We start from the raw sequence: 20125 nt of genomic DNA on the forward strand, positions 1-20125 counted from the left end.
ACCAGAAATCAACTGAACTGTTTCAGGTGTTTCACTCCATTCCTTCTGTTTTAACCCATTTTTGACCAATTTTTGCTATATACTGTAGATGGCAACCCAAAAGTGGTTCCCGTTCTGAATGGGTTAAACAAGCCATTGGGATAAAACCCTGTACCAGTGTCATTTGAGGCAAGCTCAAGCTGTGATTTTAAAAGCATGGCGTCAGATGTAACCCAGGGCTCAAGCATTGGACTTCTCTGTCGGAAAAGGGGATACGCCTTCTTTGTGCACTCCACTTTAATTTTTCAAATTGACCCCCGACCTTTAGGCCCTGCCTTGGTGCACGAGGCCTGTGCTGGACCTCCTTATTGACCCGTTCCTGGAAAGGCCCTGACACAACCACGTTCTTCTTCATTAGTGCATTTGCTTTTCTTGCTGTCGCTGGGAATCCCTCCCTTTTTCCACATGCACACACACACACACACACACTCTCATCCCCTCACACTTAAACATGTACACACACACATGCACATAAGAGACATTAAGGGCCCACCCAGTGAGGAAACGAGGTCAGAAGAAGAATTATCATGCAAGGTTCAACGAGGAGATCTGTGTGTATGGAGTGTACCGTTGAGAAACAGTGGCAGAGGGCTTGTTAAGCGGAGCAGGGGGTGAGCAGAGCAGGAAGAGACACTGATAGGGAGCAGCCATCCATCAAGGGGATGAACAAGAGGCTGTTTATAAACATACAATACTGGGAATGTCTTAATGAGACGGCTTCAGCAAACCCCTAGGCTCTCTTAACATGCCTGTCGTCGTGCTGAGGACGTCTCGGCTAGTCATCACGTATCCCAGTAAACTCACCGAGTCACTGTACATATCAAATCGCTGCCTTTCAGCTGATGCTCTCTTTGATATACGGTGACTGAGAGGACGAGATGATATACTGTACATCTCGACACCACAAGCAAGAAGTACACAGAATAATCCTAAGTGTTGTAAAGATTCAAGATTTGATTGTATGCGACCTGTCTCCTGTCGACCACACACAAGCTGTATTTCATTTTTGTTAATATTCGTTTAAAAATACTTTAAATGAACAGAAAATCTTACAATTTTTAAGTAGGAACTGCATTAACGTCACAAATCATAGTAACATACAGTACTCACTATAATGGAAAATATCAGGCCAGTGTTAATACAAAATTCAGATAGAGAGCTATTTTGTCTTACGCAAGTGTAGACATACGTGGAATCACGTACTGTAATATGCGCACAGTTTCATTCTGAGTAATTGTCTTGTTTGAAAGGGATGCTCTGTTGACTGTGTGTGTGTGTGTGTGCGCACGTGAGTGAGTGAGTGTGCGTGTGTGTTTGGACATACATGTCTGTATGTGTACACATTTTGCAAGTTCAGTGTGTGAGGCTGGAGGCTGGACTGCAGTCAATAGTACAAAATCTGAGGGGAGGGTTGAGCCCAAAACTATATCAAGACACGGAGCAGGCGAGACAGACCACCAGCAACACTGGTAAGTCCATATCAGTGCATAGACTTCAACATAGATTTTTATTAAAGTGATCCTTTGAGATGCAAGTGGATGTCAGAATGATGTGCTGTATGTCTTCTGTCCTAACTGAGGTCTCACTCGATAAAGTCCCGTGTTCGTTCGTTTAACTGTGTATTTGTACTCAGAGTAAAATGTGACTCGGGGAAATAAGGACGAAATGGATAAATTAACTGAGGATGTCAACGTGTCTACAGTAACTGGTAGTTTAAGTGTAGATTAAAACTTGGAATGTATAATTGTACTGTATCTGGTTGGTGGGATCCTGCAGAGTATATAAAAAAACATGGGGATGCTACCTGGGATATTGTTACTTCATCTTGTGTCCAAAATAAATGAAGATAGCTCATGTCACTGGAGGAGTATACAGTTCTAGTTTACTCATGTGGGCTGTTGTGACGCCCTTGCTTTACATTCCACAAGTAGACTAAACTGTAGGTTTGATTTGTGCTTTGTGGGATGTTGTTTTGTTGGTAATTGAGTGTATTTGATCATTGGCATTCGAGTGAGCATCTTTGGATTCTAATAACAATTAAACGTTGCATTTGACAACTTTAGTTTTCAAATATTTTACTGTGTAAATATTTTGGCCCTTTGTTATACAAATTCCCTTATAGGGAATACTGTACTAAATATACTGTACTAAATAAATATACTTATTTTAGAAATTGCATTGCCTTCCTCATAATTTGCATAGCTAACATCATTATTGATAGCTTAACTTGCTCCCACCCAAATTCTCTCTCTCTCTCTCTCTCTCTCTCTCTCACAGACACAGACACACACACACACACACACACACACACACACACACACACACACGCATGCTTAGACAATAGCCATGGACTTTAACCGCAAAATCCTTTGCAGCAAGGCCACTCTAATCTAAGCGCCTGCTTCCTGTTACCATCAGTAAACAGTACAGCCCAGGCCGCTGTGAGGCTGTGGCATCCAGCAAACAGCTCTCTGATAAAGAGACACAAGCTGGACATTATGTATAAGATACCTCGCCTAAAGGATTTATGGCATGCTTACATCTCAAAAGTGAATCAGGGCTAAAGAGGTTTTAAGAGGTTTAAGTCCGCTCTTAGACCCCTTCCTCCCCAACACCCCCATCTCTTCTCCCTCCTCTTCTTCCTCCTGTCCTCAGTGTCCTGTTGTGACAGCGCTCTCCCGTTCCCGTGGGACGAGCCCAGGCGTTCAGGCCACTGTCCAACAACAATGTGACACCTCCGCCACAGCACAAGATCCATGGTGACATTTGTGCCCTCCTAAATACTGTCCCCATCTATCAGTGTCAGATGTTTAATAGTTGAACACCACAAGCTGGCCTGTCAGCTCAGCAAGCTCATCATTGGTGCTCAGTTGCTTTCTTTCTCAGCCCCCCACGCCCACCCCATTTCTTTTTTCCTCAGAGGTCAAGGCCAGTTTGAGGGATGGCGGAGGGGACACATTAGGACGTGACACATGGCTGTGTACGGGAAAGTTACCACCTCTTGTTCATGAGTTGAGTCAGTAACAACTAATTTGTCACAGTGAGAATGCGTTTGTGAGTCAGAAATGTCTAAAAGCTAAATGTGTTGATGTCAACTCAGAGTTCCTCTATTCAGTCTACACCCGTGTGAAGTGAGGGGCGCTCTTATCATTATACATCATCATACATCATCCCATGAACAACTGAATTTATGTGAGTGGTTAGCCGATTTGCTCGTCTACACATGACGTAGATTTTCCCTTCATTGTCAATGGCATTTAATGTTTGTGTTGCCACAAATGTATGTCATATATTTGAGGCTTATATGACCTAATTTCTCCTTTCATTGTCAATGGCAAATATGAGACGTATGGGGACAAAAGCTGTATATAGGAGGGGCTAGCTAGCGCCCCTCAAAAACCCATTCAATATCCATTCAATATGTAAAAGTTTATGTGATTGGTTAGCCGATTTTCCCGTCTACATATGACGTAAATGTTCCCTTCATTGTCCCTTCATTGACGTGTGGGGACAAAACTACAAAAGCTGTATGTAGGAGGGGCTATCGGCTAGTGCCCCTCAAAAATCACACTTGTAAAAAGTGAGGGGCTTGTGTAAAGTTCACTGCCACTATATATGTTACGAGACATGAATGCAGTGTTATTGTATAAAAAGAAACAAGTTCAGAGACTTGGCTGGCAAACGTTTTTTGTTAAAAGTGCTCTAAACAAACATTACTCCATATATTGGCTGCCATATAAATATCACAGTCTGTCTGATGAAATAGCAACTGTTTCTGCATTTACAACAATGGAGAGTACCGGTAACAATCACCTGTCTCAGTAAAGTCTCAGTAGACGTGTCGTCAAATTATAGCCCTGTTTACTACGTTGCTCATTAGACTGTGTAGCCTATTTTACCACCAGGGATGCAAATTCCTCTACAGGCAGACTCAGGGGAACTGACCATATCATATGATCACATGTCTGTAGTCAAGCTTGACTTTAACCTGGTGGACTTGAAACTGATCCTGGTCATATCTCAGATAAATAAATCATGCCTCTTCTCCCAAGACAAGATTTAACACATAATTTCTACTGAAACAGCTCCTACACAGCACTAAATGAGAGTTATTTGGCTCTAGTTTGGGTGCAAACTTACTTTCTTTCTGTTTAACGGTAGTTTTTGGGTTGTAACTTTGGAGGCTGAAGGTGTTTCTCTTTTTCTTCCATAGACATATATCTTCTAAAGACATACCTTGTTGTTACAACTAAATTCACCATTGAGAGAGTGTCTGTCTTCATGAGCCAGTGCTATCTAGTCTTAAGCCTTGCTTTGGCATAATGAACCAGAGAAGCAGGGAGTGTGATGTGCTTCGGGTGGGAGGGCACCATTAATCCTGGGTAAGCACTAAGCACGCTGTGTGTCAAACACACCCCCCCTCCATGATGAGAGATACGGACCATTGTTAGGGTCACTGTCCAGGCCCCCTGCGCCTTCACTCTGACCCGCAGGCGAGCACATAGTTCCCTCATCATCTCCCCAAATCTTCCTGACCACTGTCCAATATTAACCGCAACACAAATAGAAACAGTGGCAAACAAGAGGCAGGGTAAACATACTCCCAGGGTTCACAGGACAAACACAGTCTCACTCACATGGCCACGTACACTTGCTCAAGCGCATATATTGTCAAATGTTAATTCCACCCTAAATTGATAAGTTTGGAGAAGGGCAGGGGTGAGGTTACTGCATGCAGTGGATGATGGAGAAAAATGTCATCAAGCCACAGTCAACACACACACACACACATACACACACACACACACACGCCCGCGCAGACGCGCACACACGCACGTGTCACAGGAGACCAGAGTCTCATCCCTGTAGGGAGCACGTTCTCTCCTTCCCTATCCACATCCATCCATCCCATCATCCTTCCATCCCACATTCGGGTCTGTGAAGTTCCAGCCAGGACCAGCTGCTTGGACCGAGACCCGTCCCTCTCTCATCTTCTCACACTCATCCTGGCCTTCTCTCTCTCTCTCTCTCTCTCTCTCTCTCTCTCTCTCTCTGGGGGATGGCAGGACCTCTCTCCATCTCATGAGCCCCTCCAAAGCTCAGCTGCATGCGTGCGCTCTTCTACTCTCCTCTGGTCCTTGGACTTCTTGAGCCTCGGCATTGCGGGGGCAGTGTTTGTAAAAATAGCCAGTGATATCAGGAAAGACGGCACAGAGACTTGCATGTATCAGTATTTCGTCTCAGAGCATCCCAGATCGCTTGTAACCAACCCTCCGAATTCTGTGTGTGCGCTGTGCGAGTGCACGTGTGTGTGTGTGTGTGTGTGTGTGTGTGTGTGTGTGTGTGTGTGTGTGTGTGTGTGTGTGTGTGTGTGTGTGTGTGTGTGTGTGTGTGTGTGTGTGTGTGTGTGTGTGTGTGTGTTTGTAGTATTACTAGCCAGGGTGAGAGAGGATCCGTCCAGATGAGAGAGTGGACTGACTTGGACACGAGCATGTCAGCCGGAGGGTACCTTTCGTCCTCAGATGGCTACTGTCCCACAGAACAGCTCCAGTACTATGGTGAGAGCAGCACTTCACCTTCTACTGCACAAGGTCACGTGCACTTTTTTAGATGCAGCCATGTATATATTCAAGGATTACAGTACCATCTGTTTACCGAGATAAATATTGAAATTGGACTGAAACGAAGTTGAAAATCATTGCTATTGACTAGTTTACTACTTGTTGCTGGTATTGTCATTCAGTCAACTTGTCAATTAGTTCTTGCAAAAATATAACAACATACTGTGGTAAATATTATGTACCGGTATTTGCTGCACTACATTGTATTTTGGGAAGTTATTATTATTGTTATTTAAAAAATGTTGAAAGGTTCGAACTGCAGTTCACAGTTGATGGAGCGAAGTAAAATATTGATGTCTAAGTGTCACAATAGAGACCTGAAAACTAAAAAAGAAACACACCCGAGTGAAGTGAGGGGCGCTCTTATCAATCATATATACAAGATATATGAAATGTAAGATGACAACTGAATGTATGTGATATATATATAAGCCCTGAGCTGAATTAAAAGAGTTGCACAAAAGAAAAAGGCAAAAAATTGCAGATCTACAAAAAGTAATAGGAAAAGAAATCACACCCGTGTGATGTGAGGGGCGCTAATATATTAAAGTCTAACTCATGTTGATTAAATTATGTAATGTTGATGTAAAACAAACGGTGCCAACACAAACATTAAACGCCATTAACAATAAAGAGATGATGTAAATGACACATTATGACGTACATTTTCCCTTCATTGTCAATGCGTTTACTAGACAAACTTTGAACTAAAAACAAACATTAAACCTGTGTATAGGAGGGGCTAGCGGCCCTCAAAAAGCTGAAAATTGCAGATCTGAGCAATGTAAAAAAGAATCACACCCGTGTGAAGTGAGGGGCGCTCTTATTATACATCATCATACATCATCACCTTCCGGCTAATAACTTTTGTCCTCAGTTTTCCATCCTCATTTTCAATCCGGCCAATCACTTTTGGCGTCCTCACTTTTCTGTCCTCACTTTTTATCTTCAATTCCGTGGCTCAGCCAATTAAATCATCGCTATGGAGTACACACACACCTCATATGCACACCCCTTTTTTGAGGAGCCCCTCAAAAGAGGCTGAAAATCACAGACCTACAAGCGCACAACTCATCGTGAAGCAACACGTTATATATCGTCTATTTTTTTTAACAGAGTAGCCAAGTAGTATTTAAGCCAATCAGGATATGAACGTTGCTGCTATAGTCAGGCTTCTGTCCGTGTGCGCTGCATCGTCGCGTTCGCCCTCAACATTGATGAATGAACGCTATGGCTTTTTATTTACTGCTTGAGTACTCAACTTTACTCGATGACATGGAAACATTCCTCCGAGGAAGTTTGGCCGGCTTTCCGTCCCACAAGGGAGGTTGAGAGTGTGTTTTTTGGATAGGCTATTTATAATGGAGAGTTGAGACCCTGTGTAAAAAAAACAAAAAACAAAAAGCTCCCTCCCCACTGTGGGGGGTGAGCGCGGCCCGAGCACCGCTGGGGGTCTGCTAGTTAAGAGTTGTTATAGCGTAGCGTGCGTGGGACAGATGGGAGGTTGAGGAGTGTTTACACAGTGCTGCAGCGGTTTACAAACACTGCTCCTCCACGGCTCTGTCACACCACTGAGAACCACATAGGACACACACACACACACACACACACACATGCACGCACACACGCAAGCTCGCGCACACACACACACACACACACACACACACACACACACACACACACACACACACACACACACACACACACACACACACACACACACACACACACACACACACACACACACACACACACACACACACACACTAGTTGGGACAGGAAACATCTGGAAAAGGAGAGAGAGAAGAGACAGCGAGAGACAGCGAGAAGAGAAATGATGAAACTCCATCAACTCAGTGATTATCACTTGATGCATACGTGTTGCAATGTGTTTGTCCGCACACACGCAAGCATGCACGCACACACACACACACTCAAGTGCAAATTATCTGCTATTTTGAGGGGACCGGTGCGTAGTGTAACCAGGTGGACCTCTTCACTACTAGGGCAGCATCAGCCAGGTGCTTGGTTTCTATTTAAGGCTGGGATTTGGCACAGGGTATAAAAGGGCTGTAAAGATGGCATACCACCTTAAGGCCTATATCATAGTCCAGTTTTCGGTGACCAAAACGGTGGTTAGTAAAAACAGAGAGATGTGTTGTGTGAGTCGGTGACCACCGCAGGGTGACATCATGTTGTAGTTTTCGGTGGTCACCTCTTCACCGAAAACTGGACTATGAATAGGCCTTTAGGAGGACAAAAGTTTAAAGTTATGTTTTTTTTTAATTATGTATCGGCATGAGGCTTGCCTGGTGATTTAGTAAGTATGGTAAAGTATGCCCTCATTCCATGCTGGTGTGTCCCCCGTCTCCTTCTCTGTTATGCCAGCCCACTCCCGTTCATTCAAGACCGTGTCCTCACTCAGTATGGGGAGATGGTTTGTCAGAAGCTTATGTGCTTCGGGCAGCACATAAGCTGCAGGTGTCCTACTCGACACCGGGCAGGGTCTAAAAGTACCCATTCTGTACACTGCATATGCGACGGTGCGAGTTATATATTGTAGCCTATTAACATATATGCTACATACAGATTGGATAAAATAACATTGTATTCATTCAAATAATGTTGCAGCTTTAAGACAATTCTTCAACCCTCAAGGCCTCAAATGACATGCTTTCATGCTTCCTATGGAATTGGAGTTCATGTTTCGGTCTCGCCATTGGCAATGATACAATATTCCCGTCTCCAAACCATGCTGGCATTTGGACAGGCGCTCCCTTTAATCAGGGACACTTTCCGGATCAACCCGACCCTCCTGGTTCAGCTGTGATTTGCCCACATGAACCCCAGGGTCCAGATTCTGTGGCAAACTAAAGCAACACGCGTTCTGTGCTGTTATATTGGCTGATTTTGGCAAAGAGATTTGGTGTAGAGGGAATTTCATGGAAATGAGCAGCAGACCAAGTACAGAGCCCTGGGGGAACCTATAGTCAACTAAGTATATAGGGTTTAGGTGATTAACCCATTAAGACCTGAGGCCCATTCCACAAATGTCTTCAAATATGCTAGTTAACAGTTTTCTGAAGAACCTATTGAAAACATATGTTTTTATATCAGTGGTGCTCAAACCTTTTTATGTCAAGGACCCCCACATTTATATGTACTGTATTTGGCCACAGACCAACCATATTAAAGTATTTAGTTCCAGGGAGCCCCAGAAGCAAAGATTTGCACAAACATACCGGTATGTCACAAGTTTTCAAAAGAATTGCAGATCTACAAGCTCATAGTGCGTCACTTCATGCTGAGCTATGAGCTTGTAGATCTGCTATTTCTTTTTTTAATTGATCCACAGATAAAGCTAAAATCTACAATGACACAGATGCAATTTGATTGGTTAAGAATACACTAGTGGACACACACGTTCCCTCTGCAGAGCAACATGCACACAACACTGTGAGCATTTCCGCCAGGCACCGCATGACAAAATTCATAACCATAAAAGACAATGTGCAACTATCAAACGCACATGAACGGCGGTGGAATGGAACCTCTCAGCTGCATCCTGTTCATGGGGTTCAAACTAGTTGACGAGGTCTCACACTTTTATTATGTTCCCAAGGACCAATAAAAAGCACGAGGTCACAGATGAATCACGTCAGATGGCGAACAAGGATCACATTCCTCCAGTGCACTTTGTCTTTCTACAGCAACGTGACCATAGAATGTTCATTCACTTTCTCTTTTGTCATAAGTGCGCAAGTGGATTCCCCTATAGGCCAGGCCAGTCTATCTTAATGTATTCGTCTATTTATTAGTCTATTGCACAACAGTGTCGCTTGTCGAAAAAGAACAGTTCCTTTTCGGTAAGCTACACCACTGTGCAGACTCGTGCAACAGAGTCTCTGCAGGACCAAGGCAAGGACAGGAACTGACTAATATTTTAATTAAAGTCCTAGTTATAATTACTTAACAAGTCAACTTGTGCTCTAATGCGTACAAGGGTGCTTCTAGTCCTAGGTGAAATGCCAAGTAAAAAGTAAATAAAAATAATGGAGAGCACTCACTTGATTGCAGTCTTGATTGCATGTGTCACACATATACGGTACACAGAGGTAGGCCAAAACATGGTGCATGATCTGACTGTTTGTGGTGTTTAGATGATTACATAATAATCAAGACTGCAATCAAGTGTTCTCATTTTTTATTATTGTCTCTTTCGAAGGCTGACTATGTTTTCGCTTTTGTCCTTCCGTCCGTTCATTCATCCGTTGGTCTGTCCATGTGTCCATCTGTAAACAGCACCATTGGAAGGGTTAGGGTTAGGGTCTAACCCTCACACAGATTGTATTCCATTCCAACCATGTGATGTATATGTGATGTATCACGCAGATTGTATTCCATTCCAATTGGATATGACTGAAGTTGCCCTATAACATGTTTGAAGTTCCACATGACATTTTCCAGTCCTTGCATCAGCAGTTGGACTGCTTGATCTCAAAATAATCAGCGGCAGTTGCACAGTCTTTAACAAGGAATTGTGAATGGTAGTGAAATAACACAAACAATTGTTTTAAATTTTAAATTTTCATCCCACCCATCCCATCCAGACATGCTGGGCGACCCTCTGGGCTTCCCCTTCCAGGACCCTGACCTCCAGGCGCTCCCTTACAGCCAGCAGCAGTACAGCTCCATCAACGTCCCCTTCTCCCTCTATGGCTCCCCGTCGTCCTCCTCCACCTCCTCCTCCACCTCCTCCTCCTCCCAACCCTACCACCCCTCCTACTCCTACAGTCCTCACTGCCTGGAGGCTCCCTGCGACCCCAGCCCCGAGCCCCAGTGTGTGGGCCCGGGCCTGGCCGGCCTAGGCTGGCCGCTTGGGATGGGAGGCCTGCCCCTGGGCCGGAGGAACCGCCTGGGGCCTGGGGGGAGGGTGAAGGTGCAGGACGAGCTGTGTGTGGTGTGTGGGGACAGAGCGTCTGGGTATCACTACAATGCTCTCACCTGCGAGGGATGCAAAGGTAAGCCAGGGATGTAGTCTGTAGGTGGGTCATATACATAACATAACTGGTATGACATTTATTTGGCATTAATCCCTTTGAAAAGCTGACTCTTGATTTTATAATTTGATGTAAAACAGGTAACAAATCATCATTAATTGTTTTGTCCAGCTTGTTGTTAAAAGTTAAAGCTTTATATTCTGATGGTATATCTCCAGCCCTATAGTAAACATTAAAATACATTTTCAGACATCCCCCCACAAAGCGTTATCAGCGTTTATTCTGAGTTCACGTACGCATGCACACGCACGCACGCACGCACGCACGCACGCACGCACGCACGCACGCACGCACGCACGCACGCACACACACACACACACACACACACACACACACACACACACACACACACACACACACACACACACACACACACACACACACACACACACACACACACACACACACACACACACAAAACACAACAACATTAACTACAATGGTGGTTTTCGAACCCTCAACATGGTTGTTTCAGGTTTCTTCAGGCGGAGTGTGACTAAAAAGGCGGTGTACCGCTGTAAGAGTGGCGGCAGCTGTGAGATGGACATGTACATGAGGAGGAAGTGCCAAGACTGTCGCCTGAGGAAATGTCGAGCTGTGGGCATGCTGGCTGAATGTAAGGACCCAGCCGCTGTCTCTGACGACCTCACAGTGAACACCGTCCAGTAACGTCCAGTCAAATCAGGTGTAATCGAATAGCGGAGGATGATCAAGTTCATTTATTTCACTGTGGCTGGGAGTGTCCTGCTGAGAGCAAGGAGCCCTGCTAGTAAAAGTCAAATAATTCACAGATTCACAAGACAGTTAACTAGAAAGACTGGTGCACCGACAACCAGTTGCCATTTACATCCATGTCTGTACAGACTCGTATAGTAGGCAATATGTGATTGAAGAAGGAATTAATTTAATAACATATGTGTGAGGTCACAGTGAGCTTTAATGCGTTCATTCATCCTTGAGTCCAAGCGGACATTTGTGCCAAATCTTATGAAATTCCATCAAGTCTATATTGTTATAGCCGATGGGGGCATAACCGCCATACAAACATAATTTAGGGATAGCTCAGGTTTAGTTTGATCCCAAACTAAACCTATAGACATCCCAAGGCTCTTGTCAAATAGTCGATCACCCATTTTAAATCTACGGTTACAGAGAAATATCTACTGGAAGCTTGTTAGCAATTTGCATTCAGTCAGTATTGCCAAATTCACTGGTAATGGCCCGGTTTCCCAAAGGACACCTCTTTGCACATGTTCAGTTGCCCTCTAGGCTGCACATGAAGGCTGTGAACATAGACATTCCGTGCATAGATGTGCAATGCAATGGTAGGCCTCAGGCTTGAGGCCTTGTATGGTAGGCCTCAGGCCATGAGGCCTGGTATGGTAGGCCTCAGGCCTCAGGTCTACCATTTTGAAATTTAATTTAATAATATTTGGACTGCTGGACAGCTGACAGTAGGCTCTCTCCACTCTTAAAAAAAATGTAACTCAATTTAATTTCTTTGATGCTGAAGTAGTTTTTATATTTAAACTCGCACGACACATTTCTCTGCGAATGGTTTTAATACTGCCACATGTCGACAGCTTTAGGGAAACAGGTTTGTGTATTCAAGCAGGAGGCCTTACGTGCGCAATGAGGACAGGTATGGCTGTGCTCTAGTCAAGGTTGTGTATTTCTATGTTGTTGTGCACACAGGCTTCATGTGCGGCCTAGAGGGCAACTGAGCATGTGCAACACGTAAGAGGTGTCCTTTGGGAAACCGGGCCAAGAACAACTTGGTTAGTAGTGCAGCGTGCTCCTAGCAGGGACTTGAATGAGTGGTGCATGCATGTGTTCCCAGGTCTACTGACAGAAGTGCAGTGTCAGTCCAAGAGGCTGAGGAAGGGAACCAAAGCCAGGGGAGTAGGTCTACAGGAAGAGGAGGACAACACAGACAGCAGCCGCAGGGTCAGCTCCGCCAGCAGACTGCAAGGACAGGTAGACCTCTACACTGAGCTGAGCAGAGCAGAGCTTTTACTTTAGTTTGTTCTTACCTCTTCTCTTCTCTTCTCTTCTCTTCTCTTCTCTTCTCTTCTCTTCTCTTCTCTTCTCTTCTCTTCTCTTCTCTTCTCTTCTCTTCTCTTCTCTTCTCTTCTCTTCTCTTCTCTTCTCTTCTCTTCTCTTCTCTTCTCTTCGCTTCGCTTCTCTTCTCTTCACAACATTTACACCCTGTAACAAAGCAGAATATTACATAACCGCTTGTAATTGTAATTCTGTCCTGTTATGCATTATTGTGCATGTGCGTGCGTGTCCACTGTAGGTACTATCGGCCAATTTATCCAGGGAACAGAAGCTGGTGTTGGACAGAATGGTGGAGGCTCATCGGCAGTACAGGACACAGAACACACACAACAGGGTGGGTCACCAATTCACCCCCACTATCCAGTGACAATGGCAGTTTGTGTTAAAGGTGCTGTGATATTTCTTGGTTAAAACAATTATTTTAGCTAAAAGGTTAAAGCTATAGTAACCTCTCATATAATTTCTATAGTGTTTGTTCAGTAACAGGGGTCTCCCTGTCTCTGGTAATTCAGTACCCCATAATTGATGGAAACTTTTCATAATCACTTTTATATTGCTCAATGGTTTGATTACATGTGGTTTATGTGTGCTATACATAAAGTAATGACATGCTGAAGGTGTAGGCAGAAACCTTGTGGGTTGCATAAATTGAATGCTATTTCCCTTTGATTTTAGCACCCAATGACTTATAGTGACATACTGTAAAATCATTCTAGTAGGTTTTTACATTAAACAACATAGTGTGTAGGGCATTTCTAATGGCTTTTACATTGGACGACATAGTGTAGCAGGGCTTTTATTTAATTTTGTTTACATTGGACAACGTAGTGTTGAAATTACCGTAGGTAGGCCTACATGATATGGCAGTCAAGTCTAATATAATAATTATTTTGGATTTCGCCTCGTTTAACTGGAGGAAATTCTGAGCCATCCAACGCCCCTTAATGTCTGAGAGGCAATCGTGTATCCTATACAAGTGGTCTCTTCTGACTGGATAAACAAAAGTTGAGACCCCTGAGACACACTGAACACTATCGTATAAAAAATGAATGTAGAGCTGAGCTATAAATGCCACCTTTAAGCTGCTATGTGTGTTTCTACAGATGTTCGATTGGCCGTGTGACGATGATGATGAAGACGGACTGTCTGAATTAATGCCACCACACTTAGAGAAACTGCTGCAGTTCTCCAGAACAGTGCCGGGTAAGAAGGGACCGGATCAACGCTTTCATGAACCACAGAATGTTTTGTGGTCAGCGTTTGCTGCCCAATTTTCCTCAATTTATCATAATCACAACGATTTGAATCCAGCAAGCAGATGATGTCTGCTATCTGCCTTGCAGGCTTTGACCTCCTGGACGTTTCGGACCAGAGCACCCTCCTGTCCAGCTGCTCACTAGAGGTCATGTTCCTCATGTCAGCGCAGCAGTTCTCCCACAATCCCACAGCACCCATCCCAGGTAAAGCTGCAAGTCCTTGTGATCTTGTAGATATGATTTTCTATATTTTTAAACTTTTTCCCCAAATGGGGGCGATGTTAACCCATTTAGGCCATTTTTTAAAATGTCTTCTAAATCCTGACAGTTATCTGAAATACCTAAGTTTCTATATCAGTGGTGTTCAATATTTCATGTCAAGGACCCCAGAAATTATATGGAATTGACCGTCGACCCCCATCTGAAAATATGTTATTCCAGGAACCAGGAGTTAAAAACGTTAATTCGGAAAGAATATAATTATATTCAAAGATTTGCGCCACATTTTCACAATAAAAAAATAGCAGACCTACAGAGGGAGGGCAGAATCCTTTCCGGACGGCACCTACAAGCTAATGAGCTTGTAGATCTGCTATTTTTCAATACCTAAAGTGTAACATAATGCTTAAAAACACCAAAAGGTGTTCCCGTTCTGAATGTGTTAATGTGGTTCAAGGTTGTACTTGTATGTATTTTTACAGGTCTTGTGTACACTACAGGTACATAAGAGTAAAACAACAGTAGGTGTTTGGAGTCTTATTATACCAAGTTTATTTGGGAAGGCATTTCAGTAATGTGTTTCCTATTAGCAGCCTTGCAGCCTTTCAGTATCTCAACGCACGACTGGCCGAGGAGCCTGGAGACCACGGAGAAGCATAGTGGCATGTCCTTCAGTTCAGGTGAGAGACGCACACATTTACACACATGTATTGTCTCAGACTGAAGAAGATTAGAAGTCTATCTCCTAGCTCCCTCTCAAGCTTTCCTACTTTCTGTCTTAATACAAAATAATAAAATATACATTCTTTGTAAAAGTTATTTTCTCATTGTCTTTCTTGTCTAGATGTCAATGAAAGATACATTCTTTGTAAAAGTTATTTTCTCATTGTCTTTCTTGTCTAGAAGTCAATGAAAGATACATTCTTTGTAAAAGTTATTTTCTCGTTGTCTTTCTTGTCTAGATGTCAACGAAGATTTTCTAGGGCCGGTGTTTAACTTTTTCCACAGCATGAGGGCGCTGCGAGTGACTGAGGCCGAATATGTCCTGCTAACTGCTACAGCGTTGCTTTGCTCAGGTCAGAGTCGGTCAAGTCTGTCATTCTCAGTCTATGCTGTGAGCATTAATCACTTAAGTTCTATATATTGTACAACAGCAACAGCAAGAATAGCCAATCTAAATGTAGATAATCACTATAAATAAATACCAAAAAGATTTTCACCTATAATGGGATTCCCCAAATATGGATGCTAGGGTCCCATTTGGGCAAATAATTACTAAGAATGTCCCTTTAGTTCAGATACAGTGATGCCCAAATGATTCTTATACACAATGATTAACTCAAGCCTATCTCAGCCGTCCTTTATGGAATAGCTGTGGTTATAGATTTCTGCTCTTTGCAAGGACATTGGATCTATTTCAGTGATAATACTGGTCTGTGCTCAGATGTCACAGTTCTGCAAGGCTGAAAGTACAGTAACACAAAGTCACAGTCAGGTCACATGTACAGTTTGTTTTATTAAAAACCTTTATTTAACTAGGTACAACAAATATTATTAGCCCCCTAGACTAGCTCTGGTCCATAGCTGTCTACTGCATCGATTCTGCCCTGCAGTAAGGCTATGTGACTTTCCGTTTTAAATCTCAAATCGAAATCAGACCAGCCTCTCCTCTTTTGTGGAAATTTCACGAACGTTTGACCTACTCACCAATATTAAGACGGGTTGTGTCAATAGAAAGCCTACTTTCCTCCGGTGAAAAGAAATCCCTTTCTGGCCAAAAAGTACCGTTTATACGTGTGGTGGGGGACTCAGAGTGCGTCCACTAAGGAAAGTAGGCTTTCTTTTGACACAACCCATCTTAATATTGGTGAGTAGGTCAAACGTTCGTGAGATTTCCACCAAAGAGGAGAGGCTGGTCTGATTTCGATTTGAGATTTAAAACGGAAAGTCACATAGCCTTTACTGCAGGGCAGAAACGAAGCAGTAGAAGGCTATGGACCAGAGCTACCCCTAGACCAGAGTCTGTACTCCAGACCCTTCAGCCAATTTCAAATGTTCAGTTGGCAGAAGGGTGGCACTGAAGAAAAAACATGGGATTACCTAAATCAGTAGGGTTCATCCTGGAATCTGCATATAAGATTGTGAGATACTGTATATTGAGTGAAACATTTATATTTTGGTCTGAGGGTGGCACTAGGGCAAAGGTCATAGGGTTCAGCTAGTTTCATGGTGCTAGGCTAGAGTATCTTTCTCAACGGGATGTTTTTTGTTAGTTTTTTGTTTTAACTTAGCAGTCAAATTAGACATTTCTGAATTGTGTGTAGTTCAGGTGTACATGTGGAACAATGTCTGGAAAGGCTGCTAAAGCCTAATTTCTAATGTTAATTTCTAATGTTTCTAATGTTACCGTGTTACCACGGTACATGATAACATATTACCATGACCTCTCACAGAACTGTGTGACAGATGTCATTCATGGCACTGGACTGGTCATTGTGTCTCCATATCATGGTCATTATCCAATCCAATCCAACTTTATTTATAGAGCACATTTATCACTCGCTCTAGATCCTTAAAAGATAAAACTTGTGATAAAAGCCTCAAATGATAAAAACTAGATCTAACCACAGCATTTATTTGTGTATCAAGTTTAAAAGCATTATCCATTTTAACTCCTAAATTGGAGACCATGGGAACCACAAAGTTAGGCCTGTCTGGTACGGCCCTGTCCTGGTTTTCCTCCTACCTATCAAACAGAAGTTACTTTGTCAATCTAGCCGAGTTTGACTCAGACAAACATGACATCAGTTCTGGTATTCCACAGGGCTCGATTCTTGGCCCTCTGCTTTTCTCCTTGTACATACTGCCATTGGGCGAACTCATTACCAATCACGGAGTCAATTTTCATTTCTATGCTGATGATACCCAACTATATCTTTCTGTGGCTCCAGATGATCCCTGTGCTTTAGACCGGCTGTTGACCTGCCTGTCTAGCATCAAATGTTGGATGAGTGAGAACTTTCTCAAGCTAAATGAGGATAAGACAGAAGTTCTCATAATCGGTTCTAGTGAGCAGAAAGAATCAATAATAAACAGACTTGGCAACCTAACTGTAGAAACTAACAGTACAGTAAAGAACCTGGGGGTTATTATTGATTCTGAATTGAACTTTAATTCACACATTAATCATGTCACCAAGATTGCCTTTTTTCACCTTAGAAATATTGCACGAATCAGAGCCTATTTGTCCTTGGACGATGCAAAAACGCTAATCCACGCCTTTGTTTTTTCTCGGCTTGATTACTGCAATGCACTTTTTTCAGGACTGCCTAAGAAAACAACTGACAGATTACAACTTGTCCAAAATGCAGCAGCCAGAGTTTTAACTAGAACTAAGATGAGACTCCAGTTTTGGCATCACTGCACTGGCTTCCGGTTGTTTTTAGGATTGATTTTTAAATTCTTTTACTTGTCTATAAAGCTCTCAATGGTCTCGCACCTTCCTACCTACATGACTGCCTGCCTAAATATGTCCCAAACCGCCCCCTAAGGTCTTCCACCGCCGGCCTGCTCGCTTTGCCCAAAGAAATGGCAACAAAAAAATACGGGGAAGCAGCTTTTTGCTTCTACAGGCCGTCGGCATGGAACAAGCTCCCACTGTACCTTCGTCAGGCAGCCTCTGTAGACATTTTTAAAGCTCAGCTCAAGACCCACTTCTACAACATTGCCTTTAATTGATCTTTTATTTTTTATTTTTCATGTCCTCACTGTACTGCATTACTGCTTGTTTTTTAATGTCGTTGCCTTGCTTTTCTTTTATTCTCCATTGTTCTGTAAAGCACTTTGAGCTGCATTTCATGTCATGAAAGGTGCTATACAAATAAAGTTTTATTATTATTATTATTATTATTATTAAAGTTGAAGGTGGGCCGAGGTCTAAGGGGGGAGCATTACTAATGACACTTGGTCCAAACATTATTACTTCAGTTTCCATCATGGTCATTATTATATCAGTGTCATGGTCAGTCATGTCAGCACCATGGTCAATATAATGTGACATGAAATGGTAGGGCTGTCATGAAATGGCCATGACAGCCCTGCCATTCAGTGCTGTGAGAGGGGCCTGGTGTGACAAGGCCCTACCATGGTCAATATGATGGTCAGTAGTATCATGTCAGTATCATGGTCAGTATCGTGGTCAGGTCAGTATCGTGTCAGTATCATATCAGTATGATGGTCAGTATCGTGTCAGTATCATGGTCACATTGGTCAGTATGTCGGTGTCATGGTCAGTATCATGTCAGTATCATGGTCAGTGTCATGTCAGTATCAAGGTCAGTATATCTGGTAACGCGGTCAAGTCTTTAAATTCACCAAGAGATATTGGTTCCGTAATTTTTGTGTGACATAGAATAGTGTGGTTGGTGTCGCCAGGGATTATGCGGTTATTAATCTCCCCCCCCCCCCCCCCCCCCCCCCTCTGTCTCTCTGTGAAAGTAGACCGAGCACCACTGCATGTCACCAGCTGTGTGGAGAGCATGCAGGAAGTGGTCCTGGAGCTGTTGTCCAGGGTGTGTGGCCCGCAGGGTGGAGGGGGACCCCAGCGCTTTGGCCGCCTGCTGGGGAGATTGACGGAGCTCCGGACACTACGCCACAACCACCTCCTCCTGCTTCAACAGCAGCCTTGACGCAGACCCCTGATGGAGGGGGAGAATAGAAAAGTTGGGTCCCTTGTGAATTTAAAGTCTCCATTCCTCAGGAAGGACATTTGACTGGATTGAGGATAGGAAACATTGATGGAGAATCGATCCCTACCCTCCGCATTGGTCGTGCCAGGAACTTCCATCTGTCGGAATGTACTACCAGAATTCTGGGACTATCAGGGGGAAAACCATGCCTCTGCTTTTGATATTTGTTCATTCATTCACTCAATTTTATTGCGTCTGGTCTGGTCTGAATTTCAGTGAATACCTGATACATTGATATTTATGTAGGAAGGCACTGGAGCAACTCGGACTCTGTTGAATAAAAAGGCTTAAACTATCCGAGTTGCTCCCGTGCCTTCCTTCTACCATGCTACCAGTCCTGCTTCTGAGATGCACCGGAACAGCCTACCACAGGCTTGAGGCGCGGTGGAACCCCCGTGTGCTTAACATTGATATTTATGTTTGATCGAATCACAATTTAACAATTACATGAAAAAGTATGTTAAACACATTAACCCCGGTACGTGTCTCTATGTTGGGCAAATTTTCAACTTGTTTGATCTACAAGCACACCACACATTGCGATGCAATGAATTGTGAGCTTGTAGATCAGCTATTTTTTAAGTATATAAGGCTTAAGTGGTGTTTTTTTTGTTTCTCCTTACAAAGAACATATACAGCAACATCGGAGTGTTAATTTAACTGGACCCTTAAGGGAACTATTTAACTCTCAGAATTTAATTACCGCTCTGGATTTTTCTGTGCAACAATTAATTGGTGCACAAAACAATCCTATTACTGTAATAGTTATCCCAACAGAACTGAGATTAAACTTTGGTTTGGGTTCCTATTTTTATTTTGAGAGGCCAATGTAATTTTATAGGTCATTTTATATGAGTTACAAGTTTATAAGAAAGACATATGGCCTTTGGTATTACTCTGTATGTCAAAGATGTAAAAACATAATAATAAATAAATACATACAATGCTGAGCAAAAGATTGTGTGCTTATTAGAATTGTGTTGACAGCAGATGTTGACAGCAAATCCCATAATTTTGGAGGACGCGTCGGCCCTGTCAGATATCACATACTAATATACACAGTGTGCCAAAATTACTTTTGTATGTCCGAAGTGAAACTACCGTATACTGCTTATTAGGCT

General features: G+C 43.2%; 1 protein-coding gene across 2 annotated transcripts; it reads left to right on the plus strand.

The window, feature by feature from the left end:
• The first annotated feature begins 5386 nt into the window (after positions 1 to 5386).
• On the plus strand, positions 5387 to 19794 carry nr1h5 (nuclear receptor subfamily 1, group H, member 5). Of its 2 annotated transcripts, none has more exons than XM_083770092.1 (10): positions 5387 to 5597; positions 10271 to 10681; positions 11196 to 11336; positions 12561 to 12697; positions 13020 to 13115; positions 13885 to 13984; positions 14125 to 14241; positions 14847 to 14936; positions 15219 to 15332; positions 18757 to 19794. In XM_083770092.1, exons 1-10 carry the CDS (start codon positions 5501 to 5503, stop codon positions 18942 to 18944), a joined length of 1491 nt encoding a protein of 496 aa, XP_083626218.1. In that variant the 5' UTR covers positions 5387 to 5500; the 3' UTR covers positions 18945 to 19794. The 2 variants fall into 2 exon arrangements, with proteins under 2 accessions (XP_083626218.1, XP_083626219.1); XM_083770093.1 differs by having other exon boundaries at positions 14850 to 14936.
• Positions 19795 to 20125: the final 331 nt, after the last annotated feature.

This window comes from Protomyctophum parallelum (genome assembly GCF_964188405.1).
Source record: "Protomyctophum parallelum genome assembly, chromosome: 7".
NCBI lineage: Eukaryota > Metazoa > Chordata > Actinopteri > Myctophiformes > Myctophidae > Protomyctophum > Protomyctophum parallelum.